General features: G+C 39.2%; 1 protein-coding gene across 1 annotated transcript; it reads left to right on the top strand.

Moving 5' to 3' along the window:
* Window positions 1-705: 705 nt before the first annotated feature.
* Window positions 706-19,303, top strand: LOC103516662 (gastrin/cholecystokinin type B receptor-like; the record flags this gene model as incomplete). The annotated part of the gene is given in 6 exon segments (XM_026828995.1): window positions 706-827; window positions 1,761-1,884; window positions 2,533-2,700; window positions 3,115-3,237; window positions 3,611-3,780; window positions 19,063-19,303. Coding segments are annotated over 6 exon segments (885 nt in total), but the record flags the coding sequence as incomplete, so codon positions are not given.
* Window positions 19,304-19,535: the final 232 nt, after the last annotated feature.

Here is a 19,535-nt window from a genome sequence, read left to right as displayed (position 1 = left end):
CAGTAATCTTAATCTCAGTATGTACTCGATATTTGCGAGAATTTCACTTGTTTAGTTCTGAATTTTTTTTTTTTTTTAAGATGAGTGTTCCACCGCCGTTTTTATTTCGTAGCAATGGAACAACTGCTACATTAGACGCTTGTGGCCTGTCTCGTAGCATGCCCATCCCGTAGTATGCCTCTCATCAGATGGGCGAGAAGGGACACAATACTTCCCATTTAGGCGCTGGGTCAACACGAGAACACCAGACAGTAACCCGTTGAAATATTCGGATGGATTATCATCTGGGCAACCCAATGCTGGCTTTGTCTGGTTCCACTCAAGCTGGGTGAAGTTAATGTGAGTAGGCGGGTATAGCTTGTCGCCGAAAGTAAAACTACCCTCAGTGATGTGGATAGATCAACAACAGGTGCCGCAGAAGGAACCTTAGACCAAGAAAATAGCAACTTCAAAACTCAAAATTACTTAGTGTTGGGAACAATCAATTATCATAATCGATTATTCCCAACACTTCATATTTTTAGGCGGGCCTTCGCGGGCCGCAAAAATGAGCTCGCGGGCCGCATGCGGCCCGCGGGCCGCGGGTTGGACAAGCCTGCCTTAGACCAAGAAAATAGTAACTTCAAAACTCAAAATTACTCTTGGTACAGCGGCAGCAGCTATACAGTGACGTCAAACCTAAAATATCTCCTCTTTCTGTTGCAGATTGCCAAACTGTTTTCGTATACTTGGAGTATGGGAGTATTCCTGTGCAAAACTGTTCATTACATGCAAAACTTCACCGCCATCTGTTCAGTACTGACCCTGACAGTTATGAGTATAGAAAGGTGAGTTTTCTATTACTGAAAAGTCGAGTTGTCTGATAGAAAAAAATAAATAAAAAACTTTTATTGAACCAGGGCCTAATGCCCGCCTTTCACGCGCAGACTAACAGACCCGTGGTCTGTCGGACTGTCTGAGAGACCTAGTCCTAGGTCTGAAGCTTTTTTCGCCACACCAACTGTCTGACAAATGGTCTGAGCCAGAGTGGCTTGCCTATAGACGGAAATCAAGTTCCGATTTCAATTTAAAACTTAAAAGTATTAAGTAAAACAAAACTGTTCATTACATGCAAAACTTCACCGCCATCTGTTCAGTACTGACCCTGACAGTTATGAGTATAGAAAGGTGAGTTTTCTATGACTGAAAAGTCGAGTTGTCTGGTAGAAAAAAATAAATAAAAAACTTTTATTGAACCAGGGCCTAATGCCCGCGTGAACGCAGACTAACAGACCCGTGGTCTGTCGGACTGTCTGAGAGACCTAGTCCTAGGTCTGAAGCTTTTTTCGCCACACAGGTTCCAACTGTCTGAGAAACGGTCTGAGTCAGAGTGGCTTGCCTATAGACGGAAATCAAGTTCCGATTTCAATTTAAAACTTAAAAGTATCAAGTAAAATAAAAGTGAAATAGGTGATTAAGTATTGAGAAATTCTCAATGAGAATAATTATTTGAAAAAAGAATCTTTAAGAAATAAAATTAATTGTCTGAGGTAATTGTCTTTTTAATTTTTAACCTAAAAGTATTGTTAGGAATTTTACAAAACCCCGTGTAGATAGATAAGAAATATCAACATACCTAACTATTTTTGCAACTGATTTTCAACAGCATACCGCATTAAAAAATTTGTTTTATCCACAAAGAGCCTAGGCAGAGTTGGGCCCTTCATTTCATCAAAGTATCTCGGAATTTTCATCAGCCTTTTCCTCGACAATGTCCGCAGGTATTACGCCATCATGTATCCAATGAAGGCAAAGTACATCTGTACGATGAGTCAGACCAAGAAAACCATTGCCGCCATTTGGCTCATTTCCGCCATTTTGGCCGCCCCCATTCTTCTAGTCCAGGTAAAATTTTTGTACTCCTAATATATAGACGACTGAGGTACATCCCAAGACAATGTCCTTTTCTGGCGCACCAAATATAAAGGTGTTACAATTTTATTTAAGAAGATCAATTTAAAGTTAAAGTACCTGGAGCCCCTATATCAAGGACCTTCCGAAATTTTCAGGCTTTACATTATTTAGTCTACTCGCATTAGGCATTAGGCCCCGTCTCATATTGGAAGCGTGCGACAGCTTTCTTCTACTCCTCCTCCTCTCTCCTTTCGTTTCCGTCTTAATATCCACTCCCCGCCACTTGTTTTCGAAATAATAACTTGTTTTCAAATACATAAAAATAATAGCTGCAACTATAATAAAATATTCTGAAATGCAAGTTTAGTATGTTGTATGCATTTTTTTTTGCATCGAATTTGCCAATGTTCGTTTCCACTGGCCAATACAATATTGAGAGCACAACGGTACTTTTTTTTTAAGAGGTTTGACAGAGGGAACTGTAACTGCTAAGGTCTTATCGTCCCGAAATCGAAGAACGAAAAGTCGGGCTACTACACTTCCGATGTTCCAGACCTTGAAGAATTCAAACAATTCGGTTTCAGTAGCATTTGTTTGTTTGTTTTTTTCTATTTCTAAATTTTCTCTTTTTTTTTCCAGATCCTCCTCCCCGTGGGTGTCAAGATTCAGGCGTTCTGGTGTGTTCGCAACCTGGACAATCTCCTCCTGTGGCGAATCTACGAGGTGTATATGCTTCTAGTTATACTTGTCGTCCCCACCACCATAATGACTGTCACCTACTCCACCATAGCGCTTGAGATACACAGGGTAAAACCACACGTCAGAAACTTCTTTTCTTCCAAGAGATTTGATCAGGGCCGTATCCAGGACTTTGTAGGGGGGGGATGCTCCAACTTTTAGGAGACTGGCCGATACTTATGGCCCTGGGTTTGATAGAGGGAACTGTAACAACGGAGATCTTATCGTTCCGAAATCGGAAGAGAGAAGAAAGATAGGTTAAGAGAAAACCACACCGAGAAAAAATCAATGATAGGGTGTCACAAGTTAGGGTGGAAGAACTCTATTATTTTGTTACTTCTTACTTCCCCTATTTTCGGCTGTTGGAATGCTGTATTATAGTGTCGAGCTGCCCGATTTAGAGTTCTGGAACCCAGTCACTTGATTGGGTTTCCTACCCTTCTCCGTGTACTCAAATTCTCAAATATGCCTGCTTGATTTCAGGTGATGAACAACTCAATGTTCGCCGTATGTACTACCGAAGCTCGAGATCCTCAGATGGAATGTCTGCAGAAATCATCACAACGACTCTGTCATAAGACTGAATACAATCAGAATGTTAGACAGGTAAAACACTTCGCCCAATATGAATTTCTCTATCGGATATTGACTTTTTTAAAGAGGTTGGATAGAGGGGACAATAACTGCTAAGGTCTTATCGTCCCGAAAGCGAGATATTGGGACAGAAGAAAAAAGCCAGCCTTTCAGAAAACGAACTTTATCTGTTTAGGATAAAGTTTTTCTTGTTTGGAAACAGAATCCGCAAAAAATTACAAGGCATCAAGGCAAGCACCTTCCGAGGTTCTAGGCTGGTAGGTTTTAGATTAGTGGATAGAATAGAATAGAACACACCTACCTTGTTTATACGCCAGCATAGGACTGAAAAGTCGCTTTACTCTAGCAAGTCTAAACATGCTCTTTTATTCGTGTTCATTTTCAGATCATCAAGATGCTGATCGTGATAGTGGTGGTGTTCGTCATATGTTGGGCTCCCATGCTGATAGATAATCTGCTGACTGCTTGGAGTTTCATCCCTTATGAGCGTACTGGGGAGTTTGTCCATTACAAATACATGGGTATCGCCTTCCATCTGATGGCATATTTGAATAGGTAAGCTTAGATCAGACATCGGTCGTTTAGTAAACTCTGCCTGTCTGGCTGGGGGATGTTAAACAGGGAGTAGACCAGCCTAGCCCAGCTGGGGTACGTACAGAGAGTAGACCAGCTTAGTTATTATACCATCAGCCTGAATTCCCCTTGCTATAGAAATAGGAAAGGTTGAGTGCGAAGGCATTTCATCACATTCGGGTCGGTAAAAGTAGCTCACAATGAAGTTGAACCATTGGATCCAACCACGATTATACGTATCTACATTACATATATGTAAAAGCCAACTTAAAGCAAATCTGGATCTAGCTTTTACACCTGATTTTCTCTTTGGAATAGGTACCCAAAAAAACTTGCACAGTGATGGCAAAAATCCCCAATCATTTTGCACGTACATAGGTATGTATATAAATCATCACATCATCATTATTAGATTCGAGGAAATAATGAAATAAAATTGTTAATAATAATTTGGATCAAACTAATTTAGTTCACAATTTCTTGGATCTGGTTTTCATTCGGATTTTTCTCTGTTCACATGTACTCATTATACGTATCTACATTACATATATGTAAAAGCCAACTTAAAGCAAATCTGGATCTAGCTTTTACACCTGATTTTCTCTTTGGAATACCCAAAAAACTTCCACAGTGATGGCAAAAATCCCCAATCATTTTGCACGTACGTAGGTATGTATATAAATCACAACAACAACAACAACAACAACAACAACAACAACAACAACAACAACAACAACAGAAGATTTTGATCGATGAGATCTGAAAAACGCCCACTCGTGAACTTCCTAGATTTACAATTTCATCACATTCGGGTCGGTAAAAGTAGCTCACAATGAAGTTGAACCATTGGATCCAACCACGATTATACGTATCTACATCTCAGTCCCTGAGTCAGATCCATACCTATATTAGGCTATAGGGAGTTGAAGAGTGATTTATATGTTTTATGATCTGACTCAATAACTGAGTAGCTCAATGAAACGAGTGTTTTTGTAACTCGCTCAGTCTAATGCTGATTTTTGCTAGTCAGATTCTTATGAATGTACTCGTACCTATTATTTTCTTTTTTGTTCATTTTATGCTGGGAAGTCGGGATCAATATTTCTAGCCCGGGCACTTACTACTACAAAAATTTTGTCCATTCAAATGGACATTGGACAAAATTTTTGTATCCATTCAAATGGACATTGAGCGCGAAGAGGTTATCTCTTTGTACGACACTTTTCCCGTTGGGTGACAAATCATGAAAAATGTAAAGAGACAAGGTGAAAAGACTTTGCACTCTGCACTTTGACTTTGCATATCTTGCTTCAATATGAGGAATTGAGGTCCCTTTACTGGGGGTTGACAGAACAAGGAGTAGACCAGCTTAGTCTGGCTGGGGGGCTTTAAACAGGGCGTAGACCAGCCTAGTCTGGCTGGGGGACTTTAGTTACAGAGTGAACAGGGAAGATACCAGCCTGAAATTTCCCTTGCCAAAGATATAGCAAAGGGCATCATCCTCTCTAAAAATCTAACCCGACCTAATAAGTCTGTCAAACTATCCAAGACACCTAAGTCTCGGGCCTTTTCAGCCACTCGCGCTCAGACAGTCTGACAATCCCAGGTCTGTGGGACAGCAGTCTGTTAGACGACTGGCATTACAAACACAATACATACTATGTACCTAATGTGGATGGTGTTTGCATGAATTGCAATGTGTGTTATTATCATGATGATAAGAGGTGTTAGAGCCAGGTTAATTCCTTTTGGGTAGATGCAGTGGTGTGTTGTGAGTTTAATTCCTTTGGGTAGATGCAGTGGTGTGTTGTGAGTTTTTCGAAAGAGGAAGCTATAAGAAACATAATAATATACCTATATAGTAGTTGTATTTTCATTTCTTAATTTCCCCTCCTCTGAAGCTCGTTTCCCCTCTTATTTCTCTGGTATAATACAGGCGCTATGTGTGTTTTTGGTCCCCAGAAGGACGAGACAATAAATTGATGAAATGAGTTACAGGTGACTTTCTAAAGGACGATCTTGTGTTATGAGGTTATGAACTTGTGACCATTCTTTTGTGGTTGTCGGTATTTCTTGGATGCTACTTATTGTACTGAATTTAAGAGGGATTTTTGATTTATCTGAAATAGAAATTTCAAAACAGTGAAAACCCCAACTCATTTTGAATGCTTCTTAAAGAACAACCCAGAACCAAATCTAACGAACCATTTTCTTTGTGATTTTACTTTTTAAACAGAAGCACTAGTTTCAGACTTATGTGGCGTATGGTACAGGTGGGCCAATAAATGGTACGTTTTTTAGGTGGGCGAATAAATGGTACACTTACCCTAATTTAGTTCACAATTTCCTGGATCTGGTTTTCATTCGGATTTTTCTCTGTTCACATGTACTCGCAATTATCAAAATAAATGAATTTACCAACGTCATAGGCTCTCTAATCAGTTGGATTAATCGATTTATAGATTACCTAGGTATGATTCCTCAAATTGAGTTTGGATTACTTTATTACTGATCTTCCAATAAATCCAATAAGATAATTACCTACCCCATGTGAGCATTAGTCATGGGTATCTCTACGGATATCTGTGTAGTTATTAGATAGCTGAGAATTGGTGAAATGAGTTTTCCAACGTGTTGAGAGTATAGGTCTATAGGTGGTTAATTAGGGGGTAATTCATAGCAATAAACAATTAAGCTAGGATAATTTCAAGAACCACTTGGATAAAGAAGAACATCTTCCTATTTTATAGATCCAGATTTCCAGGGAACTATGTCAGAAAATTAGAACATCGCACTTTATACATATTTACGCACTTTTCAGACATTATATGACATCATATTTCCAAGGGAAAACCTTTAAAAACGTTGTACCTATCTTTAACCAATTAACCATTATTATAATGGCAGTGACGTCATAGCATTGGTCTTACCAGGAGCACGTTTTTCAGACGGTCACCCTTCTAGAAACCAACCACGCTCAACGTTACTAAACTTCAGTGATCCATTTGGGAAGGCTAAGTTAAGTTTGACAAGTTGTCCATTTTGAGCATCGCAAATTGTGAAATCGCGTGACGGAAAGTCACAGAAGTCTCCAAAGGAAGTTGGGAGCTTCAATTCCAAGATTTGCCAAGATATATTAGCTACCTAATTTGAGTTTTATATCTAATTGCCTATATATATCAAATCTACCAATTCTAGATATTTTTATGATTATAGGTACCAACTTTACCAAGTGTTAATAATCACGAGATGAAGTTGGTGGCTTTAGATTGAACTTTGGAGTTGGTATTTAAGGAACTCCACAAGGTATTTTCATTTTGAATAATAAATAGTGTTCGATCAATTGTGTGTAATGTGTGTTAAGTACCTAACTACCTACATCTAGCATCATGGACCAAGTGCTCAGAGAGTTGCTAGAAGTACCAATGATGATCGTTAGGTTTAGGTGATGATGAGAGGTGGCTGCCCTCCCTATGTACTGTAAAATAGGTACTTCTATGTACTAAACATAAATTTATTTACTCCTATGTACTAAACATAACTTTATGTACTAAACATGATATTATGTCCTGATGCGTAGGTACTGTGGATAAGATGTACGTATTTCTATGTAGGTACCTACTAAACATAAGTACCTACCTACGAAAAGATAATTTTATGTACCTACGTACCTACCTACGAAAACATAATTTTATGTATACTCCAGAGTACCTACGTACCAAATATGTCTAATGATGATCGTTAGGTTTAGGTGATGATGAGAGGTGGCTGCCCTCCCTATGTACTGTAAAATAGGTACTTCTATGTACTAAACATAACTTTATGTAGTAAACATTATATTATGTCCTGCGTACTCTGCATAAGATATACCCATTTCTATGTACCTACTAAACATAAGTACCTACCTACGAAAACATAATTTTATGTACCTACGTACCTACTTCTACGTACTGTACATAATTTTATGTATACTCCAGAGTAGCTTCGTACTAAATATGTCTAATTTATGTAATCCCGCATGTACTTAGGATGCCAGGTATTTGCTAGTTACCAGTTATAGACATAATCACCAGGAAGTCACTGGGTTTCAGTTTCTAAAAAGTACCAGTAGGTACCTACACAGTTGTGTAAAAAAAGAAAGAAAAAATGTTCAAGAAATACCTACGTCTAGTATAAAAGTTTTAGGATTGTTGCATTTGTTGCACAAACAATACAAACATATCCTGGATTGTTGAGAAACGATGTTTCTAAAGAAAATGTTGCTGGAAGGAACACGAAATCTCGCTGATCTACAAAATACAGTTGTCCCAACAAATCTGGATGTACAGTCCACTTCAACTGGGAAGTCCGATGACCTTTGGGTGCGCACTCGTCAAAAAATAGCTCGTTGATTAACAAGTAAGCATGTGAATAGTTGATCCCATGGGATTTTTCACGCCGAATCGAATGGTGAAACTTTTAGAACTGTCCGACTTACAGTTGAGAAGTTGCGGTTCCCCTCCATGCGCTTCCATCGGACTTCCCAGTTGACGTGGACTGTACTTCGAACTAGACACTTGTCTTGCCCAGACGGTCACCCATCAATATAAAAACCAAAACGTTTGTTTAACTTCAGTGATCCGTCGCGCCAAGATTTTCCCACTTCGAATCTGCAATGTGATGTGTCCCGGACTCCCGGAGGTCGGCCATTAAAACTAAGTTTACTTAACTTCAGTCATAATTACCTACCTACGTGTCCAGATGATTACCCATCCAAACGAAAACCAAATCGCTTAACCCTCATCTTCAGTGACCCAGCGAGTGCGTTCGACATCATAAAGCCACTGGAAATGTCTTGCTTAGAACCATGTGTTCAGACTCTTAAGCCGAGGTACACACGTTACAATTTGTCTGCAAACTTATCTTCCAACTTGAGGCATATTTTCCTTTCGGGAAACTTTCGGACACGGAACCGATTCCCTTTTGGAAACTGAAATAGCCAATGCACTAACCATAGGAAATCCAAGATTGCAAGCCATCGGAATTGGTTTCTGTTGCCGAAAGTTCCCCTAAATGAAAATACACTTACGGTCTTACAAATTTGTTTCTTTATAGATCGCTCAGTAATCTTATTAATCTCAGTATGTACTCGATATTTGCGAGAATTTCACTTGTTCAGTTCTGAAATTTTGCGCGGACATCCTGTACACATGTACGATCTGTCGAAAGCTTGTGAGTTGTGATACCAAGTTGGAAGATAAGTCTGCGGACAAATCCTAGCGTGTGGTTCGGGCTTTAGAGGAAAATTTTCAATAACAGAGTTAGAGATGGATTCGAACTTAGTTTCGAAATCACATCAGTTTGACCGGTCGAGAACTTAGTTTAGAAATCACATCAGTTTGACCGGTCGAGAACTTAGTTTCGAGATCACATCAGTTTGATCGGTCGAGAACTTAGTTTAGAAATCACATCAGTTTGACCGGTCGAGAACATAGTTTAGAAATCACATCAGTTTGACCGGTCGAGAACTTAGTTTAGAAATCACATCAGTTTGACCGGTCGAGAACTTTGATCACCAGATGAGAATTCTGAGAAATACCCCCCTGAGCGTTTTCCTGCGTGCTACCAAGGTCCTATCAGCTATCATGCTTACAAATATACGAGTAGACATTTTCCTGGGATGTCAACCACGTACAACGTAGCTTCATTGCCCAGGATAGAGTTGAATTAAACTAATGATAGCTGGTAATGCTGATATACAATTTAAAATCTTAAATCATTTTTATACCTTTTTCTTTACAATATTCAGCTCTTTGGTATTCCCAATGTGTTTGGATGCATTGAAAGTTCTCTCAGCTCTTCCTATAATTAATCTTCGCGGTAGCATCATGTATGTTCCACAGTAGCTTCATTTCATCACGTAATTCATAACTCGATCATAATTTATTTTAGTTGTCCTGACCAATCTGCTAGCTATAACTCAAGCTGGGGCAAAAATTAATGCATTTGTTCCTTAAGTACGTTGATACAACATACTCTGTGTATCTCGAACGATGAATTCACCTGATAAATAGGGTACAGAGTACAGACGGATCAGTCAACTGAGAGTTGGTAGATGTCGAACAAAATTGGTTGGAATTCACTATAAAGTCGGTCCAGATCAAAAAATTGGTGGACAAAAATGTAGTTTATGTAAACGCGTTAGTCAACCATTTAGGACGAGCTGCAACAAAATGTTGGTCTCCTTGGAACAACAAACTAAGTACATGACATTTTGGTTGAATTTTGACATCGGCTTGTCGAAATGTCATTTGACATCGATTGACCTAGTGTAAATGCACCTGCTAATTGCAGGCTCCAATCATAATGATTATAGGTAGGTAGGTAAATTTTTAAAAATTAAACGATCATTTCTCGAAAACCAAAAAATGTTGGTCTCCTTGGAACAACAAACTAAGTACATGACATTTTGGTTGAATTTTGACATCGGCTTGTCGAAATGTCATTTGACATTGATTGACCTAGTGTAAATGCACCTGCTAATTGCAGGCTCAAATGATAATGATATACCTAGGTAGGTAAATTTTTAAAAATTGAACGATCATTTCTCGAAAACCAAGTCTTACAAAAAAAAAGTTGTTTGATAGAAGGAACTGTAACCAAGGTCTTGTCTTATCATATCGAAATCGAAGAGATAAGGATAGGAGAAAGCCAGCCGTTTCGAGAACGAACCTTATCGTTTTAGAATAAAATCCACACCGGATATTAATCGAACCCACGACCTATCTCTTAAAAGGCAAACACTATCTTCCAAGCCAACTAGGCTACATATAAAAACTTCTAATGTTTTGCTTTTTGTTGTTGTTGTTGTTGTTGTTGTTGGTGTTGTTGTTGTTGGTGTTGTTGTTGTTGGTGTTGTTGTTGTTGTTGTTGTTGTTGTTGTTGTTGTTGTTGTTGTTGTTGTTGTTGTTGTTGTTGTTGTTGTTGTTGTTGTTGTTATTGTTATTGTTGTAGCGAAATCAGGAGTCAATCCTCATCTCCCTCAAGTTGAAGGAACGCTGCAACTGCTTTTGGTTGAGGCCAGTTTTCGTCCCAAAAAATGGTTGCCTCTTTCGGCCAAAACGATTTACTTATTTCACCCCTGTCTTTCTCAGATGCTCCACACCTCCTGACCATCCCACCATCATGACTCCCAACGACACCGCGCTCTCTATCGGCGATGATTATGACTACGACTACGAGGAAGCCAGCCAAATCTTCATCTGGACCGAGTTAATGCCCACTCTCATTATCTATTCTATCACAATGGTCCTGGGCATTGTTGGCAATGTTCTCATTGTACTGACCACGTGGCTTTATAAGAGGATGAAGTCGCCTACGAATCTGTTCCTGTCCAGTCTGGCTGTGACGGATCTCCTCTTGATCATCCTGTGTATACCGGTCAAGGTGAGTGCTTAAATATTTTTCTGGACCAAAAACGCCGACCCCGTCTGTACACGGGAAAAGGCGAAGAAAAAAGAAGACCTAGATGCTTCCGTGATAAAAGTGCGTAGCTAAGGTATGTAGATTGTTTTAATTCGTGTTTTCCTTATGTGTACAACACAATAGACACGTTTGTATCATTATCCACGCTTGTATAAATCACTTAATTCATATTTATGAGTGCGGAATGAGTACCTATATTGATTCTTATTGTACCTAGTACGGAGGTCCTATCTACAGTATACGAAATGAGTACTTATTGATTCACAGTGTAGGTACAGTAACCACAGTGTGCCTAGTAGTGTACCTACCCTACAGTAACCACAATGTATGATAAATTGATAAACGAGCAACATATATCACATTGCCGGGCAATAGTTCTGAAGTTTATTGCCTGGACGCCTGGCGACATTCTTGACACTCTTAAGAGTCGGCTCCAAAAACTACTTTTATACCTAGTGATGCCACAAGCCACAACAGTTTGATATTTTGAGATAGAAAATTTTCGACAAGAGACTCAATACTTCCCATTTAGGAGCTGAGTTAACATGAGACGCTCGCCTGGTAAACAGGAGGGCGTGGGTTCGATCCCAGCCGAGCCATGGAATTTTATCCTCATTTATTTGAGATTTTGACCACATAATAATGGAGCTCTAAGGGTTAGGTGGTAGAAAACGCTTCCGGCGTTAACCTCGCCCAGTGGTTACCTTCCACTCAAGAGTCTATTATTATTATTGTTGACAGTTAAGGTGGAAGATCTCTATTACCTATTGGGTTATTTTCCCTGATTTAGGTTGTTGGAATGCTTATATTAACTATAAAGTGTCGAGCTTCCCGGTACTTATCTGCTGTGAAGCACTTAATAGGCCAGTATTTTTTTTTTTTTATTTTTTTAAAGACTGATTAGATTTTAAGTTCTCTTCTTATGAATTCCTGTAAAGTTATTTTGTACCATGTACCTATTTATGTACCTACCTAGATTATAAGTTTTTTTAAGTTTCCGGCACCCTAGTTTGTACATAGCTTTCTCAGATTACGGTAAGTTTTGGACTATTTGGACAGGAAAAATATGATACATCAATAGATAAATACATAATTATGTATGTTACAGGCTGTGTAGATTGTTAGTCATGGTTGCTAGGCAACTCAGTCTGAAAAATCAACATGACCTGTAACATACACATTAGTTTTCAGTGTCCAATTTTCTGTACATGTATAACTGTTACTTTTTATTAAAATAAAAACAAAGCTATCAAACAATGAGTTTATTTTGTTTGTTATAATGTTTAAGGTGAAATATACAATAATTGGAAATACCTACCTATATTTGTACGACTAGATGACTAGAACATAAACAACTCTCTTATTGTACAAAATAAAACAAAACCTCCCTAAAACAAACGAAAAACTAAGTCAGATTATGTTTCATACATTAATATAAATTTGAATGCACCCGTTGCCCCCAAAAAAAAAAAAAAAAAAAAAAAATTGCAATTTGCAATGCTTTCTTATTACCTTGTTCCCTATACACATATTGGTAATATAAAATGAAAATTGAGTTTTCAACCCGACCCAAAGTTGTAACTTTGTTGAAAAATTAATACCTATAGCTCATCCCTAAAAAAATAATAAAAATAAAAATAATAAAAAAAAAGAAAAAAACGAACAAGAGTACAGACCTACGCAAACTTACGGTAGGAAAGGAACTTCACATTTGGGCCACTTCGCAAAATTAATATAACGTCATAATGATATAATTTCTAGAGTGTGACGTCATTTAGTATAGAGAGTGACGTCATTCGATGCTATTGACGTAATATTTTCCTCTGAAAGATTACGTCCATGTCTATTGCAAATTGCAAAATTCTAAAAACCGTGAATTTCTGAATGGGTAGTAGGTAATTGATGTAATATCCTACAGATTTTTAAATTTATATAAGCTTGACCCGAATTTTACGGCTATTTGCCCCTACTAGGTGTAGCATCGGAGTGGACTTCATGTGTAGGTACATTCTATAGATAATAATGTTGCTCGTTTATCAGATACCTTCTTACGGAAAAACAGAGAGGTGGTGCTCCACAGAACTACAGTCAAAATTAGAGGACAAAATTGTCAGGATTTTCATGCTTGTGTCTGCCACTTTTATATTATACTCAACACAAATAGGTACCTACCTACTACCTCTTAACTACCGGTAGGTAGTACCTATGCCGGTATAGGTAGACAAAATTACCAAGTAGGTACCTGGTTACTTATGTAGGTATTTACCTCTCGAGCTAAGCACATTATATCTCCTTAGTCTTAGTGTGTTAAGCATAAAATATACAGGGTGGCCAGAACTTGAGGCACCATAATTAAAGAGCTTTGGCCTATGAACATTCAAGTTCCTCGAATGCTCTCAATGTGATGGAACAGATTCCACCCTGTAGCTCAAACTGAAAGCATTTGGTCATAGTATAGGTAGGTATGGTACACCTACACACCTTGCTAAAGTTTACTTATGACTTGTACTCGAAACACCAACCTCCAGATCCAAAGCCCATCGCGCTAACCACTGCATCACTGATATGGGTGTTAAAAAGCTATGTTCTCTCACATAGTCTACGGCCGACCGGACAAAAGTTGTCTTTTCTATCCTTTTAACAACGGCCGTTGACTGCGTGGACACAGCGGAGCAAAAAGTTTCATGATAACCTAATGAATAACCCCTTCAAGTGTGGTACGCTAATTTTCATACACCCTGTATAACTAGCAGTCAGTGGTACTTTGTACGCCGGCATTAAGTCTCAATTAGTCCTCGCACCATGACATTAGTCAGTAAGTTGAATATGATTTGACTACACAAATCATTGCTGGATATACACTTGAGAGGGTCATAGTAAGAAGGCCCAAGAAAATCAAGTTTTGAGTAAGACAGCTCTGAAGGTTTTGATTTCCACTGAAAAGGAAGAGCTGATTTTACAAAAATGCAAAAACCTACACGAGTTCATTAATGTGCACATTTAGTGTAGGAGAATAGTGTAGGTACTATGATTGAGGGGTTTATTCAAGAATATACTTCCATGATTCAGCTTGATCCTTACCGAAAATCGAGATTTTAGGAGGTCGGCCCCAACTATGGAAAATAGCCCTGGCTTCACAATTTAAAATCTTATTTTTTATTTTTTTTTGAAAAGTATGTTTACAAAAAACGCTGTAACTCATCGAAAAAAAGTTATCACTGCAGTTCAAACGCTGGAAGATAGAGCGCACCACGTATTCAAAAAACCGTTTTACGCAAAAAGGGCAAAAAATCCATATTTCCCTTTTTGCACCGAGCTCCTCAATTATGTCACCCTAGGATTATGCCGTTCAGGAACGTGAAATAATATGGAGATCTATCCGGGCTAGTTAGCTTGGAATGTAGCGCGATTGTTGTGTAAGTGCTGGGTCACGGGTTCGATTCCCACCCGGAGCGAACTTCATCTTCAATCCGTAAGGTCAATCAATCAATCAATCAATCAATTTTATTTGTACAAATATACAATTGTATGTGTACAATTGTATTAAGACTACGAACTAAACTAAACTAAAACTAAATCTATAGTAATATAATAATCTATAATAATATAATCTGTGATAAGCCCACCGTGTCTGCCATAATATATGCTATAATCGTAGGTAGTAGATATGTATGTACCATAGTATGAGATGTGCAGGTAGGTAGTAGATAGTGTGAGACGAAGTCAGAGGTGTGAAGTGTGAGGTAGGAGACGAAGTGAGAGGTAGGAGCCGAAGTGTGAGGTTGGAAATGTGATGTAGGAGACGAAGTGTGAGGTGGGAAATGTGATGTAGGAGACGAAGTGTGAGGTTTGAAATGTGATGTAGGAGGCGAAGTGTGAGGTGTGAAATGCGAGGTAGGAGACGAAGTGAGGTCCGTTATCCAGTCCTCCTCTCTTCGAGTGCATCAGATCTTAATGGATGACGGATGACGTCGATATCACTCGGGCTGTTGCATCGGGAAGACGTGTCACTCTCTGGGAAATCAAACATGACGGTGAAACAGAAAGAAAAAATTAGAGAAAGCGAGAAAAAACAAACACCTTATTTTTGGAAAAAATGAATTGTTAGTTCAAAATAAACACCTTGGTCAGCTCCCATGGCGTAGTGGTCACTGCGCTCGCCTTGCACGAGTTATGTTATTGTGGAACTTTTCTCACGCGGGAGACCCGGGTTCGATTCCCGGCGGTGTCAAGAAATTTGTATCATGCAAATGATTGATTTCGTGACTGGCTGTTGCGGGGCCCACTCAGCCTCGTGAGGAAAATGAGTAGCTATGACATATAAATGCGCATAGCGACCAGTGCCAGCATGGTAGGTAAACATTGGATTTTAGGATTATTGAGATATTGGAAAAATCCAGCAATGCTGCAGTGAGCACCAAAGTTGTGACATAATAACACAAAGAAACTGCATTTAAAATAAACACCTTGTTTATGAAATCCGCCTCAGGCGGGGATCGAACCCGCGACCTAGTGCTTACAAGGCATACACGCGCTACAATACAAGCTTAACCGCTAACTACTTAGGCTGGCATAAGATTATACTCGTAATTGAGGAGCTGGGTGCAAAAAGGGCAATAAATGAAAATCATCAAACTGAGATATTTAACTTGAAATTTGACAGAGGGAACTGTAACTGCTATGGTCTTATCGTCCCAAAATCGAAGAAAGAAGGAAGACAGGATAGGAGAAAGCCAGCCGATCCGAGAACGAACATTATCCCGTCAGAATAAAATCCGCCCCGGGCGGGAATCGAACCCGCGGCCTAGCGCTTACAAGGCAGACGCACTACCAACTAAGCTAACTAGGCTGGCAAATCTCAATTTGAACCCGCCGGATTTCGAGCTGAATCGTGAAAGTGACCTATTTCAAGCTCAAATCAGCTATCAGAATGCTTTCATTCTTTTTGGTGCTTCCCCTATCAGAGAAAGAACATGGCGACTTGAAGACCATTTGAATAAGTTTCCCCCTTGAATACAAGTCTCCAATTGAATACATACCTGGAAGCCACTGATTTCAACGTGCTAAGATAATGATCTTTGATATCATCCGTGAACTTGATAACAACTTGATCATAACTCACGTGCAGGTCTCACTATGAATATAATGTGATCGGTTATATTGAATCTCATTTCTGACAGCGCCTCTAAAAGAACAAGGGTCGCCAACCTATTATGGGTTGTGTGTCAAATGACTAAAGTGTGTCCAGATCAATGTGACAGCAAAAAAAATAGGCATTGTTGGCAAACATGTCACATGTGCAATGGTAGAGGATCTTTAAAAGGGGAAGGACACTAAACAAACCTCTTTAAAAAAAAAAAAAATAAATAAATAAATAAATAAATTTATAAATAAACCTTTATTTGGTGGTCATTTAAAGGCACTATACAATACATACTTTTATAAGTTTAGAAAAACATACAAAGAGTAATCCCACCTATGAATATAACCATTATACATAATAAAAATAATAGGCCCTAAATAAATGACAAATCTTAACCCTCTCTATATACTGGAATTCTAAGTCTAAATAAACCCCCCTTATTAAAAATCCCTTGATTAAACCTCTTGAAAAATCATTTCCTAGCTGCTTAACGCAATACACAAAAAGGCCACTCTGAGGCTGAGGATGTAGAGGCAACTGCCCCAAAAAGATGGGTCAAGCTTATACGAATCTATGAACAAGAATGATCGTTCTTAGATCAGTCCCAAGTCAAAATTGACCAATCAAATGCCTTGAGACTATGCTTAGCACGAACTTAAGAGCCAGCATTTTGTTAATAAATATGGGTGTAACTGCTTAAACCCTCTGCTCTGGAATCCCCACAAGTCAAAATTGACCAATCAAATGCCTTGAGACTATGCTTAGCACGAACTTAAGAGCCAGCATTTTGTTCATAAAATATGGGTGTAACTGCTTAAACCCTCTGCTCTGGAATCCCTCTACTCACCCACAGGATTACCAGGAGCGTTCACACCCAAGCATCGTATCCTCCACGCGTCCTGCAGGAGCTGAAGCCGCGCCTGTTTCCGCCACTTTGCCCTCCTGTTCTGAAACCAGACCTGAACCCGTGCCTCTGACAGGTTGATCCGCAGCGCTACCTCTTCTCTGAGGAAGACATCGGGGTAGTGGGTCTTCTGGAACAGGCACTCCAGATCCTGCAACTGTTGGGGAGTGAACGTTGTGCGGTTCCGCCTCTGTGGAGGGAAAGTATACAGAAATTGTCTTCCGTCTGAGAGGCCTCTCAAGTTTTTCCTGCCGCACACGTTACGACTGTGTGACAGACTGTCTGAGCGGTATAGTGAGGAAAAATCTGGAACAGGCACTCCAGATCCTGCAACTGTTGGGGAGTGAACGTTGTGCGGTTCCGCCTCTGTGGAGGGAAAGTATACAGAAATTGTGTTCCGTTTGAGAGGCCTGTCAAGTTTTTCCTGCCGCACATGTTACGACTGTGTGACAGACTGTCTGAGCGGTATAGTGAGGAAAAATAAATTTACTTGAAAAAGATAAGACGAAAATTCTATACATACCTACATAATAGGTATCTAATATTATTTATTAGTTTTTTTTTCGGGTGGAGTAATAATAGATATTATTTAAATTTATTAAGATTGGAAAGTCCAAAGTCCACTGAGCTAACCACTAAACCAATGGTGTTGCCTATACCCTAGGTATACCTAAGATAATTTATCTCTTTTTTTTTTCGGATAAGGCGTTTTAACGCAGGAATACCTGGTCGTTCACGCCGGTAATTTATCTTCACCTTCCTCATTAGTGGATAGTGTAAAAATATCCGATACTCTTCTGATATGATGCAAAAGTACAAAAATATGCCTGAATTTTTCTCCAATTTTATTGCTGGTTGTGTGAACTTTTTTTTTTTATTACTTTCTATGGATTCTCGTTTATCCAGGTTCGACTGTATTTTGTTTATCTCTTTTTAATAATAGGTATGTTACCTATCACCTATCGTACCTATGTAAATAATGTACCTATGTGATTTCGCGATTATGTTCGCGGATTTGGCGATTATGTTCGCGGATTTGGCAATTATGTTCGTGGATTTGCCGATTTTGTTCGCGGATTTTGCGATTATGTTCGCGGATTTGGCAATTATGTTCGCGGATTCGCGTCCCGAATCATGTTCGCGGATTTCGCGATTATGTTTCGCGGATTTGGCAATTATGTTCGCGGATTTGGCGATTTTGTTCGCGGATTTTGCGATTATGTTCGCGGATTCGCGTCCCGAATCGACATTTTAGATATTTGGCAAGCCTACCTCAATTGCAACAATGTAAGGATTTCCTGCAACCTGATTGGTTCCTTCATTTTGGGTCGATGACTCATTGCTGTCACATTGATCTGGATGAACTATAGGAGTAGGAGACCCCTGGCGAACTGCCTTTAGTCTGGGAACCAAAAATTTACGACGTGTCGATTTAATTATTTGGTTCCCCTAAGAGTTGCTCTCAACTTGTGCTAGCTACGAGCTACCAGAAAAACTCTCGCGAGCTACCGGCAGCTCACAATCGACATCAAGGGTGGGGTGGTAGAGAATGCCATAGGCATTAACCCCTCCCTTGATCAAACTATATTTTTTACTTACGTATATATGTACATTATGTTACCATCTGTAAATATTTATTCTGTAAATAAAGTTTGATCTAATCGTTTAATAATAATAATAATAATAATCGACAGGTTGGCGATCCTTGTAATAGATGTTTATATTTTCAATTTCTTCCTGTGTTTGGTTTCAGTTGTGTCAATCCCATCGTGTACGGTTTCATGTCCAAACATTTCCGGGAATCCTTCAAGAAGACGCTATGCCACAAGAAGAGTCTGACCAGGAAACGAACCCTCTCCTTCTCTCTCCATACAAGAACCACCTCACTACGGCTGGGAGAAAACAGGATAGTACCTGTGTTTTCCGTGTAAGGGATAACGGTCTCACATAGGTACCTTACATGATCATTAGTAATGTCATTACTAATGATGGAATTCCGGATTTTCTGATAAATAATGACATTACTATTAATGATTGTGTAAGGTACCTACCTATCAGATCAAATGGTTTGCCTTGGGCTCCCTTCTCTCTCCATACAAGAACCACCTCACTACGGCTGGGAGAAAACAGGATAGTACCTGTGTTTTCCGTGTAAGGGATAACGGTCTCATAGGTACCTTGCATGATCATTAGTAATGACATTACTAATGATGGAATGTCATTACT

The sequence above is a fragment of the Diaphorina citri genome, unplaced genomic scaffold (assembly GCF_000475195.1).
Source record: "Diaphorina citri unplaced genomic scaffold, Diaci psyllid genome assembly version 1.1 scaffold1635, whole genome shotgun sequence".
NCBI lineage: Eukaryota > Metazoa > Arthropoda > Insecta > Hemiptera > Psyllidae > Diaphorina > Diaphorina citri.
The sequence above is the reverse complement of the archived record's forward strand: the minus strand, read 5'-3'. Positions and strand labels throughout refer to the sequence as shown.